Source organism: Cetorhinus maximus, chromosome 9 (assembly GCF_964194155.1).
Source record: "Cetorhinus maximus chromosome 9, sCetMax3.hap1.1, whole genome shotgun sequence".
Lineage (NCBI taxonomy): Eukaryota > Metazoa > Chordata > Chondrichthyes > Lamniformes > Cetorhinidae > Cetorhinus > Cetorhinus maximus.
In genome coordinates this window covers 111,192,678-111,214,813 of record NC_135887.1, presented here as the reverse complement: position 1 = coordinate 111,214,813, position 22,136 = coordinate 111,192,678, and the positions used below count along the sequence as shown (strand labels likewise).

At 47.7% G+C, this 22,136-nt stretch overlaps 1 protein-coding gene across 4 annotated transcripts in view; it reads left to right on the top strand.

The window, feature by feature from the left end:
- Positions 1-22,136, top strand: part of LOC144684931 (polypeptide N-acetylgalactosaminyltransferase 18-like) — a 297,659-nt gene that overhangs the window by 131,067 nt on the left and 144,456 nt on the right. For 3 of the 4 annotated variants that reach the window (XM_078549348.1, XM_078549346.1, XM_078549347.1), the window contains exon 2: positions 8,528-8,723. In XM_078549348.1, the coding sequence (XP_078405474.1) occupies positions 8,528-8,723 (196 nt within the window). Of the gene's footprint in view, positions 1-8,527; positions 8,770-22,136 lie in introns of those variants that run through there. The other variant, XM_078549349.1, reaches the window with a different exon arrangement.

The following is a 22,136-nucleotide window of genomic DNA, read 5'->3' as shown; positions in this document are numbered from 1 at the left end:
TGCCCTTGAGAAGGGGGCGGTGAGCTGCCTTCTTGAACAGCTGCAGTCCATGTGGTATAGGTACACCCACGGTGCTGTTAGGAAGGGAGTTCCAGGATTTTGACCCAGCGACAGTGAGGGAATGGCAATATATTTCCAAGTCAGGATGGTGAGTGACTTGGAGGGGAACATCCAGGTGGTAATGTTCCCATCTATCTGCTGCACTTGTCCTTCTAGATGGTAGTGGTCGTTGGTTTGGAAGGTGCTGTCTAAGGAGCCTTGGTGAATTCCTGCAGTGCATCTTGTAGATGGTACTACTGTGCATCGGTGGTGGAGGGAGTGAATGCCTGTGGATGTGTTGCCAATCAAGCGGGCTGCTTTGTCCTGGATGGTGTCAAGCTTCCTGAGTGTTGTGGGAGCTGCACTCATCCAGGCAAGTGAGGAGTATTCCATCACACTCCTGACCTGTGCCTTGTAGATGATGGATATTGTGCAGCTGATATTGTAAAAGGTTCTCTCTCTTCAGGTGTTGTCCTTCTCTACTTTAAATCTGCCATCATCACCTTCCCTTCAAAGGATGAACCTTTGACCCCTCCATCCTTGCAAATTTCCACCCCATCTCCAACCTCCCTATCTCCTCCAATGAACGTGTCATCACCCGCCAAGTGCAGTCTCATCTTTCCCAGGACTCCATACTTGAATCCCTCCGATTAGGTTTCCACCGCTGCCACAGTATCGAAACGGCATTTACCAAAGTCACAGATGGCATCCTATGTGACTGTGACAAAGGTAAATTCCTCTTCATCTTTCTTGACCTATCTGCAGCCTTTGACATGATTGACAACACCATCCTCCTCCTAAATCCCTCTGTTGTCCAGTTCAGTGGGACTGCACTCACCTGGTTCCACTTTTATTTATCTAATCGTGGCCAGCGAATCACCTGCCATGGCTTCTCTTCCTGCTCCCAAACTGTTACCTCTGGTGACTCCCAAGGATCTACCCTTAGTCCCCTCCTACTTCTCATCTAGGTGCTGCCCCTCAGCAACATCATCTGAAGGCACAGCATATTTCACATGCAAACTGATGAAAACCTACTCTACCTCACCACCACCTCTCTCAAATCCATCATTGTTGCTAAATTATCAGACTGCTTATCCAACATCCGGCACTGGATGAACAAAAATTTCCTACAATTGGGAAAACTAAAACCATTGTTTCCGGTTGCTACTCCAAACTCCTTTCCCTAACTACCAACTCCGTCTCTTTCCCTGGCAACAGAGATTAAGCCAGTCTGTTCACAACCTTGGAGTCACATTTGATCCTGTGATGAGCTTCTGGCACCATACTCATGCTATCACAATGTCACAGACAGATTTTATAGGCTTTCTTACTGCCCATGATCAGTATGTTTTGTGTGTGAGGAGTGTGTTTTTTCTTACTCTCAGAGCGATTGGCCCAACTTAAATAATTCCAGCAGCAAACTCTTTGTGAGTTTTAAAATAAGGAAGGTTATTTATTATCACACACTTTCCCCCAGAGGTTTAAAAACGTGACATCTCATTCACTCAATTTACCCACACTATCACTCACACAAAGATTAGATACAGATGAGGAGAAAGACAACACAATTACAATTTAAGATTGCCTCAGGCTGCTTCATTGCAGACCTGTAGCTTCTTAGGTGAGTTGATGCTTTGGTTCATGTGAATGTTTTGTAAAGCAGAGGATTTTAGTAAGCTGCGAAGTCTCTTGTAGTCGACTCTCCAGGAGGGTTGGCTCTCAGGTGAACTTGCAATTTGAACAGCTTGGAGAGAGTCTTTCTCCCACTTTCAAGGTATGGTTATTTATTACCTTGGCTGCTTAGTTGACGTGCAGCTGGTTCAATTGCTGTCTTAAGGATTTAGTAACTTAGGTCTCCATGCTTTATTAACTACATTAGGTTCTACCTGCTTAACAATGGCTTTTAGCTGATCTATGTTTAGGGATACTATCTTTTGCCAAGTTAAGTCCATATCTTGTAGAAATGCTTTCACATCGAAAATAACCACCTTATTTTCAATTGTTGGTATTCACAAAGCTTACAGCTTTAATCCCCTTTGTTCCTTGCTTCAATATTTTGGATTTACTTTGCTTTTGTTTTTTGCTTCCAATTCCTTTATAGTCAGATTTGGCTTGTTTACAGTGGATGTGATCGTGACTGCAGTGTCCAATTTGTCTTTCATACTGCGCATGATCAGTGTGTTTTGTATGTGAGGAATGTGTGTTTTCTTACCCTCAGAGCAATTTTCCTAATTTAAGTAATTCTAGCAAAAAGCTTTTTGTGAATTTTAAAATAAGGAAGGTTATTTATTATCACATACTTCCCCCAGAGGTTTAAAAATGCAATGTCATCTCACCCACACCATCACTCACACAAAGGTTAGATACAGGTGAGGAAAAAAACAGCACAATTACAATTTATGATTGTTTCAGTCTCTTTCATTGCAGGCCTGTAGGTTCTTAGATGAGTTGATGCTTTGCTTGATTTGGAGGTCTTGTAAAGCAGACGACTTCTAGTAAACTGTGAAGCTCTTGTTGTTGACTCCCCAGGAGGTTGGTTCTCAGGTGAATTTGAAGTTGGAACAGTTGGGGAGAGTCCTTCTCCCACTTTCAAGGTATGGTTGTTTACTCCTTTGACTAATTAGTTGATGTGCAGCTGGTTCAATAGTTGTCTGATGGATTTCTGTCTCCAGAACAGCTTCCTGCTGCTTTAAAAGCAGACACAAACATGTCTGTCTCACCACGTCATCTGTTACAAGTCCAAAGTCCTTTTCCAAATAAGGTGAGTAGCTGGGTCGATTATACATCCTGTGTGATGACTTTCATACCCTGAGAGTTTGGGATAGCTAGTGTCTGTATCTGAATGACCCATTCAATTTGAAATTATCCTTTTGAATTAGTTTCAGGAATAGTCATTGAGTCAACATCAGTCTGGAAAGTTCCTTTAGCTTCCTCTGGGGACAGAGCAGTGTTTCAATCCACAAGTGAAGTCAGGTGATCCTTGGCGGCCATATTTTTGAAGCCTTTTGTTCTCTTTTTAAAAATATAAAGTCCATAATATACTTGAACAAGACAACTAAGACTGCCTTTTCCACCTCTGTAACATCACACAACTTCGCCTCAGTCTCAGCTCACCTGAGGCTGGAGCCCTCATCCATGCCTTCATTACCTCTAGATTCAACTATTCCAATGCACTCCTGGCTGATCTCCCACATTCTACCCACGGTAAACTTAAGGTCATCTAAACCCTGTTTACCCATTACCCTGTGTTTGTTGACATGAGCTCCTGGTCAAGCAACATCTTGATTCTAAAAGCCTCAACCTTGTTTTCAAATCTCTCCATGGCCTTGTCACTCCCTATCTCTGTAATCTCCTCCAATCCCACAACCCTCTGAGATATATGTGCTCCTCTAATCTGGTCTCTTGTGCATTCCCAATTACAATCAATCCACCATTGGCAGTTGTGTCTTCAGTTGCCTACAACTCCTTGCATCTCTATCTCGCTTTCCTCCTTTAAGACACTTCTTCTAATTTGTCTCTTTGACCTAGGTCACCTGACCTAATTTTTTTATTTGTTCATGGTATATGGGCATCGCTGGCTGGGCCAGCATTTATTAGCCATCCCTAATTGCCCTTGAGAAGGTGGCGGTGAGCTGCCTTCTTGAACCGCTGCAGTCCATGTGGTGTGCTATTAGGAAGGGGGTTCCAGGATTTTGACCCAGTGACAGTGGAGGAACGGCGATTTATTTCCAAGTCAGGATGGTGAGTGACTTGGAGTGGAACTTGCAAGTTGTGGTGTTCCCATATATCTGCTGCCCTTGTCCTTCTACATGGTTGAGCTCACAGGTTTGGAATGTGCTGTCGAGGGAGCCTTGGTGAGTTGCTGCAGTATATTTTGTGTCAGGTACACACTGCAGCCACTGTACGTCAGTAGGGGAGGGAGTGAATGTTTAAGTTGGTAGATGGGGTGCCAATAAAATACACTACTTTATCCTGGATGGTGTTGAACTTCTTGAGTGTTGTTGGAGCTGCACTCATCCAGGCAAGTGGGAAGTATTCCATCACACTCCTGACTTGAGCTTTGTAGATGGTGGACAGGCTTTGGGGAGTCAGGAGGTGAGTTACTCTCTGCAGGATTTCAAGCCCCTGACCTGCTCTTGTAGCCACAGTATTTATATGGCTAGTCCAGTTCAGTTTCTGGTCAATGGCAACCCCAGGATATTGATAATGGGGGATTCAGTGATGGTAATGCCATTGAATGTCAATGAGAGATGGTTAGTTTCTCTCTTGTTGAAGCTGGTCATTGCCTGGCACTTGTGTGGTGCCAATGTTGCTTGCCATTTGTCAACCAAGCCTGAACATTGTCCAGGTCTTGCTCCATATGGACATGGACTGCTTCAGTATCTGAGGAGTCGCAAATGGTGCTGAAAATATTGTGCAATCATCAGTGAACATACCTATTTGTGACCTTATGATGGAAGGAAGTTCATTGATGAAGTAGCTGAAGATATGTGGCTCAGTGTCATACTTTGTGAAGTGCTTTATGTTTCATTACATTAAAGATGCTATAGAAACTGTTCAGCGTAGTATTTTAGTCCAGGTTTATCAAGTAATTGAATTTAAATACCCCAGCTGCCATGGTGGGATTTGAACTCATGTTTCCAGAGCATTAGCCCAAGACTCAGGACTACACACCCAGTAACATTACTGCTATGTTATCAACCCCAAAACAGCTGGCTGCTGTGCTATGTCATTTCTATTAACAGCTGGCAACAGAAATATTTTAGTTACATCTATGTACAGACTTGAGGTGAAAACAGATGTTACCTCACATTACGGTACAAGTTCCAATGTGATCCTGACGTGTATGTAGTTATCGTTAAGTCTCATTTGTAGGGTTGGTGATATACACATGCGTATGCTCATTTTTGAAGGTACTGCTCCTGGTCCTACATTCTCCTGTAAACACTATGTTTTGAGCTGCACTTCTTGTTTTGTCATGAATAATCTACACAAAAATCACATTGATGCTACATTGTCAGAGGGCAAGAACTGAGGGAGCACTGGATGTTTGGAGGGGAAGTACTGAGGGAACGCTGCACTTTCGGAGGGGAAGCACTGAGGGAGTGCTGCACTGTCAGAGGATTAGTACTGATGGAAAGTTGCACTGTCAGAGGGGCTCTACAAAGGGAGTGCTGCACTGTCAAATGGGGGCAGTACTGAAGAAATGTTGCACTGTCAGAGGGGCGGTGCTGAGGGAGTGCTGCACAGTGAGGGGGGATGCACTGAGGGAGTGGTACACTGTCAGGTGGGCAACACAGGGAATATGTTTCACTATCAGAGGGGCAGTGCTGAGGGAGTGCTGCACTGTCAGAGGGGAAGAACTGAGGGAGTGCTGCACTGTTGAAGTGGCAGTACTGAGGGAGTGCTGCACTGTCAGAGGGGGAGAGCTGAGGGAGTGCTGCATTGTTGAAGCAACAGTGCTGTGGGAGTGCTGCACTGTCAGAGGGGCAGTGATGAGGGAGTGTTACATTGTCAGAGAGGGAGAACTGAGGGAGTGCTGCATTGTTGGAGCGGCACTGCTGTGGGAATGCTGCACTGTCAGAGGGGCGGTACTGAGGGAATGCTAGCGTGTTGAAGGGTCAGCACAGAGGGATCACTGCACCTGTTGGAGGGGTAATACTAAGGGAGCGCTACACTGCCAGCGGCAGAGTACTGCACAGTTGGAGGAGCTGTCTTTTGGATGGAACATTAAACCAAGGCCCCTTCTACCTTCTCCAATGGCCACTAAGCTGAGAAGAGTGGGGTGTTCTACCTGGTGGTCTGGCCAATGTTGATGTCTTAATCAACATCATTAAAATATGGATTATCTGCTCATTATCACATTGCTGTTTATGAGAACTGAGACTGAGGGAACACTGGATGCTTGGAGGGGAAGTACTGAGGGAACGCTGCACTGTCGGAGAGGAAGCACTGAGGGAGTGCTGCACTGTCAGAGGATTAGTGCTGATGGAAAGTTGCACTGTCAGAGGGGCACTACAAAGTAGTGCTGCACTGTCAAATGGAGGCAGTACTGAAGAAATGTTGCACGGTCAGAGGGGCAGTGATGAGGAAGTGTAAATTGCTGTGTGTAAAATGGCTGCCACTTTTATCTACTTTACACTTTAGAGATTCTGTGTTGGCTGTAAAGTGTCTTGGGGCTTCCTGAGTTTGTAAAAGGTGCTATATAAACGTAAATATCCTTTTTGAATAGAAAGGCCTTGTGAGGCTGTGGGCAATCTGAAGGAGTTAGAGTTCTCTTTCATGAGGACAGGGTAACAGGATCAAGTTGTTTTCAATGTATGTATAAAGCTTGAAGTGGAGATTGGCTCCTGGTACAGTGATGAAGTGGTTAATTTATCAGGTTTTTAATTCAGAGGCCTGGGCGAATCATCCAGAACAATGTGAGTTTAAATTTCTGTTTAAAAATTTGATTTCAGTTTTTTAAAAATCTGGAAATAAAAAACCTGTGTCAGTAAATGTGACCATGAGGCTGTTGGATTGTCACAAAAACCCAACTGGTCATTGTTTTCAGCCTCTGTTTAACCTGTGCCATTGTCCTTTTTGACAAGTTTCTGTTTTTTCACTGTCATGGTTTCATAGCAAGAAGAACAATCAGAGAGACAATTTATGACTCCATTCCTTACCTTTCTTAAGACTCCAGCTGAGATTATGACTGACTATGTTTTCTACATGGCTGCACATCATCGTAAGACGCAGGCATGCATGCAAGACTGCTGCCTTGCCCAGCTTTTGAAATAATGACAGTCTCAGGTCTTTAACTTGTCATTTTGAAAAGGATCTGCTTTGAGTGGGGTATTGGGAATGCAGCTCATGTTAGAAACGCATTCACTTTCCATCAGGTTGATCACACAGTGTAACCCATTGAGCAGAGATGGGATTGCACAGACATATATTGTGCTAATTGAGGAGGCTGCCATCGGCTGTGGATCATTGCTCACCTTGACCCTGACTCGCTTTGTGTAATAAATATCCCGTTGTTAACTCTAGTGCAGGAAACATCTAAGGAGATGTCAGTTTTTAAGACTTTCAAATGTGTTGCTGGCAGGCTCCTTGACTAAGGGAGGCTTTGGATCAGAAGGTTTCATTCCCCTGAGTATTTCTGAAAGTTTGAAATTCTGGTTTCACAGTGAGGCTCCCACCCTTGTATATTTGAGAGTCTTGGCTGCTATTGCAGAAAGGCAATACCAAAATTTGAAGCTTTGATGGTCAAGAGCAGTTTTCCTTCCTTCCAGAATCTATTTTTCTTCTTTCAGAACCTGTGTTTTATTTATGAAATATACCGATGAGTGGCTGAGTAATAATGTAGGTAGGGACACAGGGCATCTCACCTTCAGTCATACCTACAGTCTCATTCCCAATCTCCAGCTGTCCCACTCAATCTCCCTCTGGCACCACTCAATCAACGGTTGTTCCTTTCCCAATCTCCTCCCCCCATCCCATCCCAATCTCCGGCTGACCCACTCAATGTTCCACTGTCCCACCCCCAATCCCCACCCCCACCATCCCATCCCAATCTCCCCCTGTCCCATTCCCAATTTCACTCTGAAGCCTCCCCTGCTGCCACTCTTTGATCCTCTGTCCTCCTTTGTGCCTCTCTCATACCCTTCTCAGACCAAAAGGGAACGCCTGATATTTATATAGCGCCTTTAACACAATAAAGCATCCAAAGGCACTTCATAGAAACATTATAAAATAAAATTAGGCAGAGCCACATAATGCAATATTCGGGCAGATGACCAATAGCTTCTTCAAAGAGGTAGGTTTTAAGGAGTGCGTTAAAATAGGAGAGTGAGATAGAGAGATGGAGAGGTTTAGAGGGGGTTGTGAAAGGTGCTGGAGAAATACAGGTCTTTCTTTTTTTAATTCAACCACACCAAATTGATGGTCAGACGCTGGCCAGCTGGTCCATTGAGCCTGACCCCTACCAAAATGCTGGAGCATTGTGGCTAGACATTACCTCAGTAACACTCCCCAACCCCCACAGTCATGTAGTCTCAGGGAGGTGATGCCATAAGGAGTTTCAATGTGATATTCACAAAGGGGTAATTGAACAAATATCTACGCCTGGGCTCCATCTGCACCCACCGGAATCACATAGCAGGAATTCAGGCCCCACAGAATCCTCCTTAACCCTTAAACTCCCGTGCTTAACTTGCCAAGCTGTCCTCTCCAGTCGGTGACGTTTCACCTGTGGAAACACTATTTTACCCTTGTGTGATAAGAATAAATGCATCACTCACGTTGCTATGAAATTAGGACTTGTTCATCTGCCTCACAAATCCTTTTATACCATTTGGTTTCTGCTGTACAACCTGCTTTTGCCCTTCTGGTTTCCTACAGTAAAATCAGCGACTATACTTCAAAGCTGCAAACACTTTGGGATATCCTGAGGGCATGAAAGGCGCTATATAAATGTAAGTTTTTTTGTTTTTTTTTTCCCCCCCAGAAGTTCCACAGAAGCGGGAGGAGAATGTGGCTGCTGATGTCTTCACTGATTCCTCCCTCTTCAGTCACTGGGGCCATGACCTTACTCCTGAAAATCGAAGGGTTGCTTTGAAGAAGTTCCAGTACTATGGCTACAACAGCTACCTCAGTGACCAGCTCTCGTTGGACAGGTCTATTCCGGATCTCAGGCCCGATGGGTATGTCGTGTGCACAACGCTGTATCATTATTTCCTTTTTCAGGAGGTAGGCAAGAAAACTGTGATCCTGAATTTCTTGGGGACCTGGTGGGGTGTACTTCACTTCGTCATCTGGTGGGAAACTGGCAGAACCCCTGCGGGGAAAGACCAGAGTCCCCCCCAATAGGAAGAATGAAATTGCTGGTTGGAAAAGTCTTCTATCATCCTGGCAGTCCCAAGATCCAACGATAATGGATTTATTGAGTAATCACACAGATCAATCCCTATCAATGGCCGGAATTTTCCAGCCCCACATGCCGGTGGGATCTTCCGGTCCCACCAATGTGAATGGAGATTTCAATGACTCGCCAGCCCCACCATGGGGTGGAGGGGGGGTGGTGTGGGTAGAAAATTCCAGACAGTGAGTCTACAACGGACCCACACATGAGGTGAGGGAAAACCCCAGTGATGGAGAGCTTTGGAAACCATAGGTACAAAATCACCTGTTCCTCCCAAGCACGTGACACTCACCACACATCACGTCTCAAATTACTGATAGACTGTGTCACGAAAATGTATTTTCTGAGAGAAACAGACCTCATTTGCATATTAATTAACTCGTCCCGCCTCCCCAGGGATCCTGTTCTATAAATTGACCCCTCAAAATCACTGAAATATTGTTCCCGCAGATTGGATTTGAAATTACCCCTTTCAAGCACAGGCCTTGTCCCTCTGGTTCTACTGTTTCAGACATGATGATCAGTTTGTCATGCTCTGTATTATCTCTAGTCCTTTTAGAATCCTAAAAACAGCTGTTGAATCACTTCTCACCCATTGGACTGTTACAGCCTGAGGTGCTGAGATTTGATTGGATGGTGGCAGGAATGGACGAAAGCAAATGGAAAGCTCAGGTGAAACCCCCTCGGGAGAGGCGGGTTAACAATTTCCATTACAGCAATATTACAGCGATACTGACACACTGTTTCATCAGATCCATGGGTTTCCTGACCCTCCTGAAACTCACCAGTGAAACCAACATGGGTCTTATTTAGACTTAGTAGCTCCCGCATCTAGAGTCACGAGGCAGACAAAGCACTCCATTCTCTCCTGTCCATAGCCAATGTTCCTGCATTGCACCAGCATCTGTTGACCAGCTGGAGATCTCTACTGACAGTCTGTTGTCAATTCATCTTGGGTTGCCCTCTTCTCCTGCATCCGATTGGAAGCTACTGCTCGACCCCAGGGGCAGGCCACCATGATGGACGTCAGGCGACATGGCCAAGGCGGCTGAACTGGCTTTTGCAGATGATGGATGAAATTGGAGGCTGTTCTGAGCGTTTTCTCACCTCAGTGCTGGGTGTAAAAATCCCACTAGTATATGGCTAGAATCCTTCAAAGACATCTGGGGGAGGATTTGACCTCCTGAACCTGATTGGGCATAAAATCACGCGCGATGACGTCGGTCGGGTGAGCGAACGTCCCAACGTCAGCGCGCGCTCTCACGATATTTCAGTCAGCGGGGGCGCGCAAAAGTCAGCAGCGCACCCGCCGACAATTAAGAAGCCTATTAAAGCCCTTATTCAATGAACTTACATCTATTTTTCGCTGCCCGTTCAGCCATTCGGTTGGCGGGCCGGCGAATAGGCCGGGCGGCCTTTGCATTTTGAACGAAACCTCATCCAGGGCGGGATGAGGTTTCCAACAGAGGATTTAAAAAAAATATCATTTCTAACATGCCCTTGTTCATACGACTGAGTCACATGTGGGGACATGTTTCTATCAGCTTTAGACAATTCTTCAGCTCCCTGAGGCAGCTCGGTGCCTTCACGCTGTTATTGGCCAGCCAGCGTGAAATCACAGTCACAGGCCGATCGCGACCGGTCACGGGCTGTTTCCCGACCGCTCCTTGGCCTGCCCGACGAACGGAAAGCCCTGCCCTTGCTATCAAAGGCATCCAGCTTGCTTTCTTGGCAGGTTTTAAGGTCCCGGGTTTCACAAACATACAGGAGAGCACGTTTGCATGGTAGAAGCTAAAGCCTCGTTTTCATGGAAAGCTTTGCACTGTTCCAGATCTTTTTCAGTTGGCTGAGAACTGACGGCGCTTTGCCTACTCTCACATTGAGCTCTTTGTCTATGGCTCCCTGGATATTAATGGAAATGTCCAATAGGAATGTCCTCTACGATGTCAACCTTGTTTTGATTGACGTAAACATCTGCTGTTTTTCAACATGAGAGCATGACGGATATGGAGAGGGCTGACTCATGCTCAGGCAACGATATCACTAAGTACTCCGTGTTTACAGCGAGTTTCTGACCTGCTAGTAAGAAAGGATTCCTTCATAGTTTGTTCGCTGTAATGTTACTTTGCACAGTTTAAAGGTCACTTTTTACACTTTGGAGCTTTGCTCCATCACATCAGGATGGGAGATGATTTTGCTGCCTTAGTTTGGACCTCAGACGAGGACCAAGATGATCAGTAACAGCACCAGCAATTGAACCCACTCCACCTTGCTGTTCATGGACCTGTAGGTGCACAGCAGAGGGGAGCAGGAGAGTGGGGGCAGGGGGGAGGAACAGGAGAGAGAGGGGAGCAGGGGGTGGTGGGAATAGGAGGGGGGAGAGAGCGGGAGGGGGGAGCGGGAGAGGCGGGGGGAGCAGGAAGAGGGGGCAGCAGAAGACAGGGGCAGTTGGGGGGAGGCTGTGAGGGGCAGTAGGAGAGGGGGGAACAGGAGAGGGGGTAGCAGAAGAGGGGGGAACAGGAGAGGGGGGAACAGGAGAGGGGGTTGCGAGGGACAGCAGGAGAAGGGAGGAGGTGGAAGGGGTCAGAAGGTGAGGAGGGAGCAAGAGAGAGGCAAGCACCAGGGGAATAGGAGAGGATGGGAGCAGCAGAGCGGGAAGTTAGTGTGGGAGCAGCAGGAGAGGAGGGAGCAGGAGAGGGAATAGGAGAGGGGAAGCAGCAGAGCAGGGAGGTATTAGGGGGGCTGCAGGAGAGGGGGGAACTGGAGGGGAGGAGCAGGAGAGAGGGAGCAGGAGAGAGGGAATAGGAGAGGGGAAGCAGCAGAGCAGGGAGGTATTAGGGGGGCTGCAGGAGAGGGGGGAACTGGAGAGGAGGAGCAGGAGAGAGGGAGCAGGAGAGAGGGAATAGGAGAGGATGGGAGCAGCAGAGCAGGGAGGTATTAGGGGGGCAGCAGAGAGGGGGGAACTGGAGGGGAGGAGCAGGAGAGAGGGAGCAGGAGATGGGGAGGTAGTGGGGGGCTGCAGGAGTGGGGGAAACTATAAAGCCTTATCATGCTACTCTTCAACAGGGCACGGGGCATGCTGTTCAGATCCTTGCCCTGACTGCACAGGTCACTGCCCTGACAGCGCAGGTCACTGCCCTGACTGCGCAGGCCACTGCCCTGACTGCGCAGGCCACTGCCCTGACTGCGCAGGCCACTGCCCTGACTGCGCAGGCCACTGCCCTGACTGCGCAGGCCACTGCCCTGACTGCGCAGGTCACTGCCCTGACTGCGCAGGTCACTGCCCTGACTGCGCAGGTCACTGCCCTGACTGCGCAGATCCCTGCCCTGACTGCACAGATCCCTGCCCTGACTGCACAGATCCCTGCCCTGACTGCACAGGTCACTGCCCTGACTGCACAGGTCACTGCCCTGACTGCACAGGTCACTGCCCTGACTGCAAAGATCACTGTCCTGACTGTACAGATCACTGCCCTGACTGTTGTTACCATAGGGTTGGGAGGAGTGCAGAGTTGATCTAGTCCCACTACTGCACAGGTCACAACATTAGTTTAAATGTTCAATTCACTCACCAAAATGGCCAATTATTTATCTTCATGACTGTTACCCAGAAAAAAAGAGACTTTAACCAGGCTTCTTTCAATAAACAACAAACTTATTAATTGATTATAAAACCAGTCTTGTCGAATAGAAAGACAAAGCTTGTCAACTTACAGTATGGAATATGAAATTATACCAATTACTCTTTCAAAATAACCCAAGCCTCTCACACATACACATACACACGCACACTAACACACATGCACACACACGCACCAATGAAATAAAAATAGAAATGGAGGAATTCTGCCCAAAGTTAAAAGTAAATGACTCAAAGGCAAAGGATAGATGGTGGAGCCCTTGAACTGGCGTCCGGGTTATACGATTGGTCTCTCAGCACTGATCTGTGAACAATCAATGACTCTGGCATTTTCAAGCGGGCTTAAGGAACACTCTCGTAGCAACTTAGGAGCAACTTATATTCACTTCTGGCTGTGGACTGGCTCTTGACTGGAAAAAGGCTGCTGTCTTCCTTCTTAAGCAGTTGGTCCTTCTCTTTCCAAAACAATATCAAAACCCACTTTTTAAAACACAGTCTTCAGGCATGGTTTTTCTTCAGAGTCACAAAACACACGTGGCCCCCCTTGTACACAGTCCACTAGGATCAAGAGGTGTCCAGATTTTCTTTTCAACTGCTTAAATACCCTTTCTTGTAAAAGGATGCTTTTTTCCAGGAATAGCAATCAGGGTCCTGCATTAACCCTTTAAGGGACAGTCTTTTGAAATACTAATTATTCCAGAATGTCCTTAGTCCTTGAAGATGAATCATTTTCCGTGATTATGGTCCAAGTCACTGGACTGATCCTTGTCCTGACTGTACAGATTCTTGCTCTGACTGAACAGACCCCTGCTCTGACTGCACACATCCCTGTCCTGACTGTACAGGTCCCTGCTCTGACTGCACACATCCCTGTCCTGACTGTACAGGTCATTGCGCTGACTGTACAGATCCCTGTCCTGTCTGTACAGATCCCTGTCCTGTCTGTACAGATCCCTGTTCTGTCTGTACAGATCCCTGTTCTGTCTGTACAGATCCCTGTTCTGTCTGTACAGATCCCTGTCCTGTCTGTACAGATGCCTGTCCTGATTGTACAGATAGATCCCTGTCCTGACTGCACAGATAGATCCCTGTCCTGACTGCGCAGATAGATCCCTGTCCTGACTGCGCAGGCAGATAGATCCCTGTCCTGACTGTGCAGATAGATCCCTGTCCTGACTGTGCAGATAGATCCCTGTCCTGACTGTGCAGATAGATCCCTGTCCTGACTGCGCAGATAGATCCCTGTCCTGACTGCGCAGGTCCCTGCCCTGAGTGCGCACATCCTGCTCTGACTGCACACATCCCTGTCCTCACTGCACAGATCATTGCTCTAAATGCACAGATCCCTGTCCTGTCTGAACAGATAGATCCCTGTCCTCACTGCACAGATCCCTGTCCTGACTGTACAGATAGATCCCTGTCCTGACTGCACGGGTCCCAGTCCTGACTGTACAGATCCTGTCCTGACTGCACAGATCCCTGCTCTGAAATTACAGATCCTTAATCTAATTAACCAGATCCCCTTCTGACTGTACAGGTCCTTTCTCTGACTGTGCAGATCCCTGCTCTGACTGTGCAGATCCCTGCTCTGACTGTGCAGATCCCTGCTCTGACTGTACGGAACCCTGCCCTGACTGTACGGAACCCTGCCCTGACTGTGTGGATCCCTGCCCTGACTGTGCGGATCCCTGCCCTGACTGTACGGAACCCTGCCCTTACTGTACGGAACCCTGCCCTGACTGTGCGGATCCCTGCCCTGACTGTGCGGATCCCTGCCCTGACTGTGCGGATCCCTGCTCTGACTTTGCGGATCCCTGCTCTGACTGTGCGGATCCCTGCTCTGACTGTGCGGATCCCTGCTCTGTGTGTGCGGATCCCTGCTCTGACTGTGCGGAACCCTGCTCTGACTGTGCAGATCCCTGCCTTAATTGTACATATCCCTGTCCTGACTGCGCAGATCCCTGTCCTGACTGCGCAGATCCCTGTCCTGACTGTACTGATGCCTGCCCTGACTTTATAGATCCTTACTCGAACCAGATCCACATCCTGACTGTACAGGTACTTGCTTTGAATGTACAGATCCCTGTCCTGACTGTATTGATCCCTATCCTGACTGTACTGATCAGTGTCCTGACTGTACTGATTCCTGTTCTGACTGCGCAGATCCCTGTCCTGACTGCGCAGATCCCTGCCCTGACTGCGCAGATCCCTGCCCTGACTGCGCAGGTCCCTGCCCTGACTGCGCAGGTCCCTGCCCTGACTGCGCAGGTCCCTGCCCTGACTGCGCAGGTCCCTGCCCTGACTGCGCAGGTCCCTGCCCTGACTGCGCAGGTCCCTGCCCTGACTGCGCAGGTCCCTGCCCTGACTGCGCAGATCCCTGCCCTGACTGCGCAGGTCCCTGCCCTGACTGCGCAGGTCCCTGCCCTGACTGCGCAGGTCCCTGCCCTGACTGCGCAGGTCCCTGCCCTGACTGCGCAGGTCCCTGCCCTGACTGCGCAGGTCCCTGCCCTGACTGCGCAGGTCCCTGCCCTGACTGCGCAGGTCCCTGCCCTGACTGCGCAGGTCCCTGCCCTGACTGCGCAGGTTCCTGCCCTGACTGCGCAGGTCCCTGCCCTGACTGCGCAGGTCCCTGCCCTGACTGCGCAGGTCCCTGCCCTGACTGCGCAGGTCCCTGCCCTGACTGCGCAGGTCCCTGCCCTGACTGCGCAGGTCCCTGCCCTGACTGCGCAGGTCCCTGCCCTGACTGTGCAAATCCTTGCTGTCTGTACAGGTCCCTGCTCTGACTGTACCACTCCCTGTTCTGACTGTACAGATCCTTGCTCTGAATGTACAGAGCCCTGTCCTGACTGTACACCCCAACCCGCCTCAGCCGCTGTGGTAATTTGGAGTGCTATGTACCTTTTAGAGAGTGCAGTTAACTAACCACATGACTGTATCGACCAATCGCTACTTGGGTAACTGTAAGGCTAGAGCTGGAGGTGATTGAAGAAACACACATTGTATTAGTGTCCTGTTCTTAGTACCAATAAACCACCAGTGCTTGTTCAGTTACTCGGTCTCTCTGCCTGTATTGTTTCAAGCACCAACTCGTGTGTTAATATCAAGGACGCAGCTCACATTCGCTGGACAAAGCGAACCCGATAACCCAAAACATAAAACTGGCGACGAGTATAAACCAGGTCAATTGACGACAATCAAGAAAGCTGTGGTAAGCCAGTTACGTTACCTTGCCATTACCTTGAAGCTGTTTGAAAGCGCAGTCTCCTTAGTCATCGAGTATGCCACAGTTTGGGCATCTTGAACCAGTTGGTCCCGTTTCTGATGACTGGTCTCATTACATCAAACGCCTGGCGTTCTTCTTTACCGCTAAGGACATCGTGGGGAAGACAAGAAGAGGGCGATTCTTTTGTACACATGGAGGAGCAGAGTGCGTGGGCTGATCTGCAGCCTCACATCACCAAACACGCTGGATACGAAGGCTTTCGACGAGTTAGTAAATATGGTTAAAAAAACACCTGAAGCCAAAGCCCTCAGTCACTGTGCAGTGTTTTAAAATTCAATTTGAGGAATAGGCTTCCAGGAGAGTCAATCATTGGCTATGTCGCTGCTTTAAAGGAATTAACAGAATATTGTGAGTTTGGAACTTCAGTTCATGACATGTTGAGAGGCCGATTGACATGCAGAATCGGGGACGATGCTATTCAAAAGCGATTGCTACCTGAAACTAACCTAGACTAATTAGAATTGGCAACAGCCATGGAGAACACTGTTACCGACTCGGAGGCAATAGAAGGCACACAAAATGGCACCGTCCATCTTGTAGGCTTAGGGTTAGGGTTAGGGTTAGGAAGGGCCGGTAACAAGAGGTGCGAAAACGTCAGACTCGGCAGACAGGCCGGGAACACCCACTAAGTACAGACCATTGAAGAACAACAGTACCAGAGTGAAAACCCGCGACATTAATGCGAGAAATGCATCCAGGCAGCCTGCCGGCGATCAACAGTTCAGAAATATCGAATGCCTTTTCTGCCACTGCAATGGTCACATAATGCGGCAATGTCAAGACAGGCTGGGACAGCATTTAAAAACAACGGTAAAAATCGCAAAATCTGTCTCATTAAAGAACCGGAGGAAGAAGAATCTGACATCTATTCATTACACAACCTGAAAGCGGGTAGAACTGAGCCAATCCAGGTAGGCATTAGAGTCAATGAACAACTTGACAAGATGGAAGTCAATACTGGGGCATCAATGTCTGTCGTACATTAAGATACTTGAATAAAGGAGTCCATCCTTTAAGTTTGGAAGAATTGAGCACTAAATTAAAAACATGTACGGGCGAAGAAATAAGAGTGAAAGGGTTATGTCAAGTCCTGGTGCAGTATGGGGATCAGTCTGCAAATTCACCTCATATAGTAGTAGCTGGGGCAGGCTCCATCTCAATTGGCTCAAAAAGATTAAATTGCAATGGGCTGAGATTTTTCAAATCAAAACGAGAAACCTGCAGGAAATATTACAAAAGACCGCTTCCATTTTTAGTGACTAGCTAGGAATGATTCGTGGGCTACAAGCCAAGATCCACATAGACCCTAACGAAACCCCCAGATTGATCAGAGCCAGACCAGCCCCTTACGCTCTATGGGACAAAGTTGAGGCTGAGATAAACAGGCTGGAAAAGTTGGGTATCTTACAACCAGTGCAATTTTCCGAGTGGGCGGCACCCATAGTACCCGTACTGAAGCCAGACCAAAGTGTTCGCTTATGTGGAGACTATAACTTAACTGTAAACAAGAGTGGCCAAACTTGATAGACACCTGATACCGAAGGTTGACGAATTATATTCGAAATTGGCAGGGGGCAGCACATATTCAAAACTCGACATGAGCCACACCTACCAGTAGGTAGAGTTGGAAGAAGGCTCTAGGGAATTTGTGACCATCAATAAACATCGTTGATTGTATCAATATACTCGACTACCCTTTGGGGTCTCATTGGTGTTTGCTATTTTCCAGCGTACATGGAAAATCTACTTCAGGGACCACCTCATGTCGTTGTTTATCTGGATGATGTCTTAGTCACTGGACTAACTGATGAATAACACTTAGCTAATTTGGAGGAGGTGCTGAAATGCTTCTCACAAGTGGGGTTGCGTTTGAAACGAGAGAAGCATATTTTCCAAGCCAAGCAGGTGGTTTACTTGGGCCATAAGGCCGACGCGCAGGGCCTGCATCCCATAGAAGAAAAGGTCAAGGCTATTCGTGAGGCACCTACACCGAAGAACACTACAGAACTAAAGGCTTTCTTAGGCATGATAAACTACTGTGGGTGATTTCTCCCAAATCTATCAACCGTACTGGCTCCGTTATATGCATTGCTTAAGAAAAACCATAAATGGATTTGGCAAGTTCCGTGCCAGGAAGCATTTCTGAAGGTAAAGCAATTGTTAAGATCATCAGCCCTAATGGTCCACTTTGACCCAAAGAAATAATTGATTTTAACTTGTGATGCATCCCCTTGTGGAGTAGGGGCTGTACTTTCACATCGGATAGGGGATGGCTCCGAACGGCCCAATGGTTATACATCTCACACGCTCGGTGCTGCAGAGCGACGATATTCTCAGATTGAGAGGGAGGGCTTGTCTGTTGTGTTTCGTGTTTGGAAATTCCATCAATACCTCCACGGTCACCATTTTCACATTATATCCGACCACAAGCCCCTGCTGGGATTATTTGGAGAGGATAAGGCGATACTCCCCCATCCCACCTGCTCTCATCCAGGGATGGGCACTGATATTGGCTGCTTACGAATACACTTTTATTCACCGATCGGGAAGCCAGGTCACACATGCTGACACACTGAGCCGCTTCCCCCTGCCAGATAACAACAGGAAGGTTCTAATGCCCCAGGAACTTGTTTTAGGACTAAACTTTTTGAATTTCTCCTCTGTCCAGGCCAAACAAATCCCTGAGTGGGCAAGCGAGATCCACTTTTATCTCACGTCCGGGTGCAAGTTTTAAATAGTTGGTCAGGAGAACCAAAGTCTGTCGACATGAAGCCTTATTTCAATCACAGGTATGACAGGTATCACAGGTATGACTCACCTGTCAGGATGCCATATTGCTCTGGGGAGTAAGGATTATCGTGGCCCCCGAGAGGGCAAAGGCCATTACTGGCCGAACTACGCAGCGCTCACCCTGGCATTAGTAGGATGAAGATGCGCAGCTACTTGTGGTGGCCTGGGATGGACGCGGACATCGAAACCCTAGTCAAAAGTAATCTTCAGTGCCAGCAGGTTTCAAAGCTGCCCCCCTTAGCTCCATTACACCCCTGGGAATGGCCGGGGTGGCCATGAGTGCGCCTCCACATCGACTATGTGGGGCCCTTCTTGGGCACGATGCTCCTTTTACTAATAGCCACCCACTCCAAGTGGATGGATGTCTATGAAGTCCGGTCACCCATGTCTGCTGCCACCATAGATCATTTGCGACAGAGTTTTGCAGTGCAAGGGTTATCAGAGGTGCTCATGTCAGATAACGGGACTATATTTACCAGTGGGGAGTTCCACAGGTTTACAACCCTTAACGGAATAACTCATATCAAAACCTTACCTTACCACCCCGCCTCTAATGGTTTGGATGAGCGGGTAGTCCAAACTTTTAAGTCTGGGATGAAAAAAGCTGGACAGGGGTTCCATCAGCATCGGATTGTCATGGACGACGCCACACATGACAAGCGGTATTGCCCCTGCTGAATTATTAATGAAGAGATGTCTCCACACCCGTCTAACTTTTATCCGAATTGAGGGTGGAGAGAAACCAAGAGGCCCAGAAGACAAGACATGATGGCCATAGTCATGAAAAAAATGTCATGGTGGGAGACACAGCTCTCGCAAAGTACTTTGGAGATGGGCCCAATTGGCTATTAGGTGAAGTGAGTGCCATGACAGGACCTCTCTCCTATAGTTATCGGTAAACAATCAAATAATTAGACGACATGTGGATCATTCTCCAGAGATTCTCCACAAGAAGGAATGCCATCATCATTTGCGTTTGAGTCTGTACCGCGTGTGGAAGAAATGGCACACGATTTGGAAGTACCGGTGGGACCTGTTGGACCCGAGAGGGTTGAAGACACAAACTTGCCCACTTCCACCAAAGAGCCTGGTGGACAGTTGACCCCTGAGGAGGGGGCCTCGGAAAAACCAGCTGAGGCCGTTAAGCTAAGACGCTCGACATGTCCGAGGAAGCCTCCTGAGAGACTTGACTTGTAAATAGTTATTCATGTAAATAATTGGGATGTTGTGAAGCTTGTCAATGGTACTTTCAAGTAAAGGGGGAGAGATGTGGTAAAGCGGAGTGCTATGTACCTTTAAGAGAATGTAGTTAACTGACCACGTGACTGCATCAACCAATTGCTATACAGTGCAGGCTAATCGGCTAACTGTTAAGTCTAGAGCTGGAGGTGATTGAAGAAGCATACATTGTGTTAGTGTCCTGTTCTTAGTACCAATAAACCACCAGTGCTTGTTCGGTTAATCAGCCTCTCTGCCTATATTGTTTCAAGCAACAACTTATGTGTTAATATCAAGGGTGCAGCTCGCGTTCGCTGGACAAAGCGAACCTGATAACCTAAAACATAAAAGCCGCAGTGCTGTCCTTGCCCCACCGCAACTCACCTTAGCTGCAGTGCTGCCCTTGCCCCACCGCAACTCACCTCAGCTGCAGTGCTGCCCATGTTCCCCCAACTCGCCTCAGCTGCAGTGCTGCCCATGTCCCCCCAACTCGCCTCAGCTGCAGTGCTGCCCATGTCCCCCCAACTCGCCTCAGCTGCAGTGCTGCCCATGTCCCCCCAACTCGCCTCAGCTGCAGTGCTGCCCATGTCCCCCCAACTCGCCTCAGCTGCAGTGCTGCCCATGTCCCCCCAACTCGCCTCAGCTGCAGTGCTGCCCATGTCCCCCCAACTCGCCTCAGCTGCAGTGCTGCCCATGTCCCCCCAACTCACCGCAGCCGCTGTGCTACCCTTGCCTCAGCATCGCACTGTTAGCCAGCTGGGAAAAACATGCCTGCGCCCTCGCCTGAATGTGCAGTGCCTCAACCTTGAGGTCCAACAGTTGACCCTCATGAGTGCTGCACATTACTGTGCACTCACCCCCGAGTTCCCTTCAAAGTGCAGCTTACCAGCTGCAAGTCTTATATCTGTTATTGTGAAACACATTGGTAAGCGGTCGCTTCGACCTGCTCAGATGATCCAGCGTGAGGGGATGATTCAGGTGAGCTGGGCTTATAATGATATGCATATGTAGTACAATGAAATTCCCAATGTCTGATGGTGGGAAACATGGCTCACCACTGATGAGCGGAGTGGATGATTACAAACTTGTTTCACAACCTTGTAAAATCGTTTTTTTGGCCTTCCCACTATATTGCCCACTCATGCCACCAAACATGTCTGACGCCAGCGGGCATGGAAAATTCCACCCTTATTCAGTGAGGACATTGAGCACTACAACACAGAGGTCGACATGGATCCTCTGTTGTTATGGCAATAATAATTACAGGGATAATTAATGATGTGATTAATCGCCTGGCTATCAAATGCACCTACTCCCACCCACATACAACTAGTACAAGGGAGAGTGTGGACACAGATAGGACTCATTTTGCAAGGGCACTCACTGGTGTAATCTTGGTGTTGGTTTTTAAAGTGAATCTTTTTGTTTATTTTTCATTGTTTGCATGAATTACAAATGACTCAAACACAGAAAAGTAGGACCTAAATAAATTGACACAGCATAAATTTAATGCAAATTATTTCCAATGAATTTGTGGCTTCAGTGATTGGAATATTTAATTCTGAAGTAATCTAAATGTAGATTGGGTTGTTGGGAGGTTAATTAGTTGTGTTCTTTTGTGTCGCTCTGGGTTTATTATCCACTTTTGTTCCAAAGTAGATGTGATTTATGTGTCTTTGAATTGAACTTTCCTCACTCTGAAGACTTTAGCTTGGAATAATTTTGGTGCTATGTCTGGTTTTTATTCATTCACAGATGTGGGTGTCACTGGCAAGGTCAGCACTTAGTTCCCACCCCTAATTGCTCTTTAGAAGGTGAGGGTAAGCCACTTTCTTGAATACAGCTGAGTTGGTTTGCTAGGCCATTTAAGAGTCAACCACATTGCTGTGAGTCTGCAGTCACATGTAGGCCAGATTGGGCGAGGATGACAGATTTCCCTCCCTAAAGGGCATTAGTGAACTAAATGGGTTTTTACAACAAACTGTTAGTTTCATAGTTATCATTACTGATACTATTTTTTTATTCCAGATTTATTTAGTTATTTGAATTTAAATTCCTCAGCCATCATGCTTTGATTTGTACTCAAGTGTCTGGATCATGAGTTAAGGCCTCTGGATTACTAGTCTAGTAATATAACCACTATGTTACCATCCGCTGTCAACCTCTCCCCCCACCCCCAGCATTACAAGCATGGTATGTGCGCATGTCAGCTTAACTCAGTTGTTAGTTGGTAGCTGACAGAAGCTCATGGCTTCCTGCCTTGC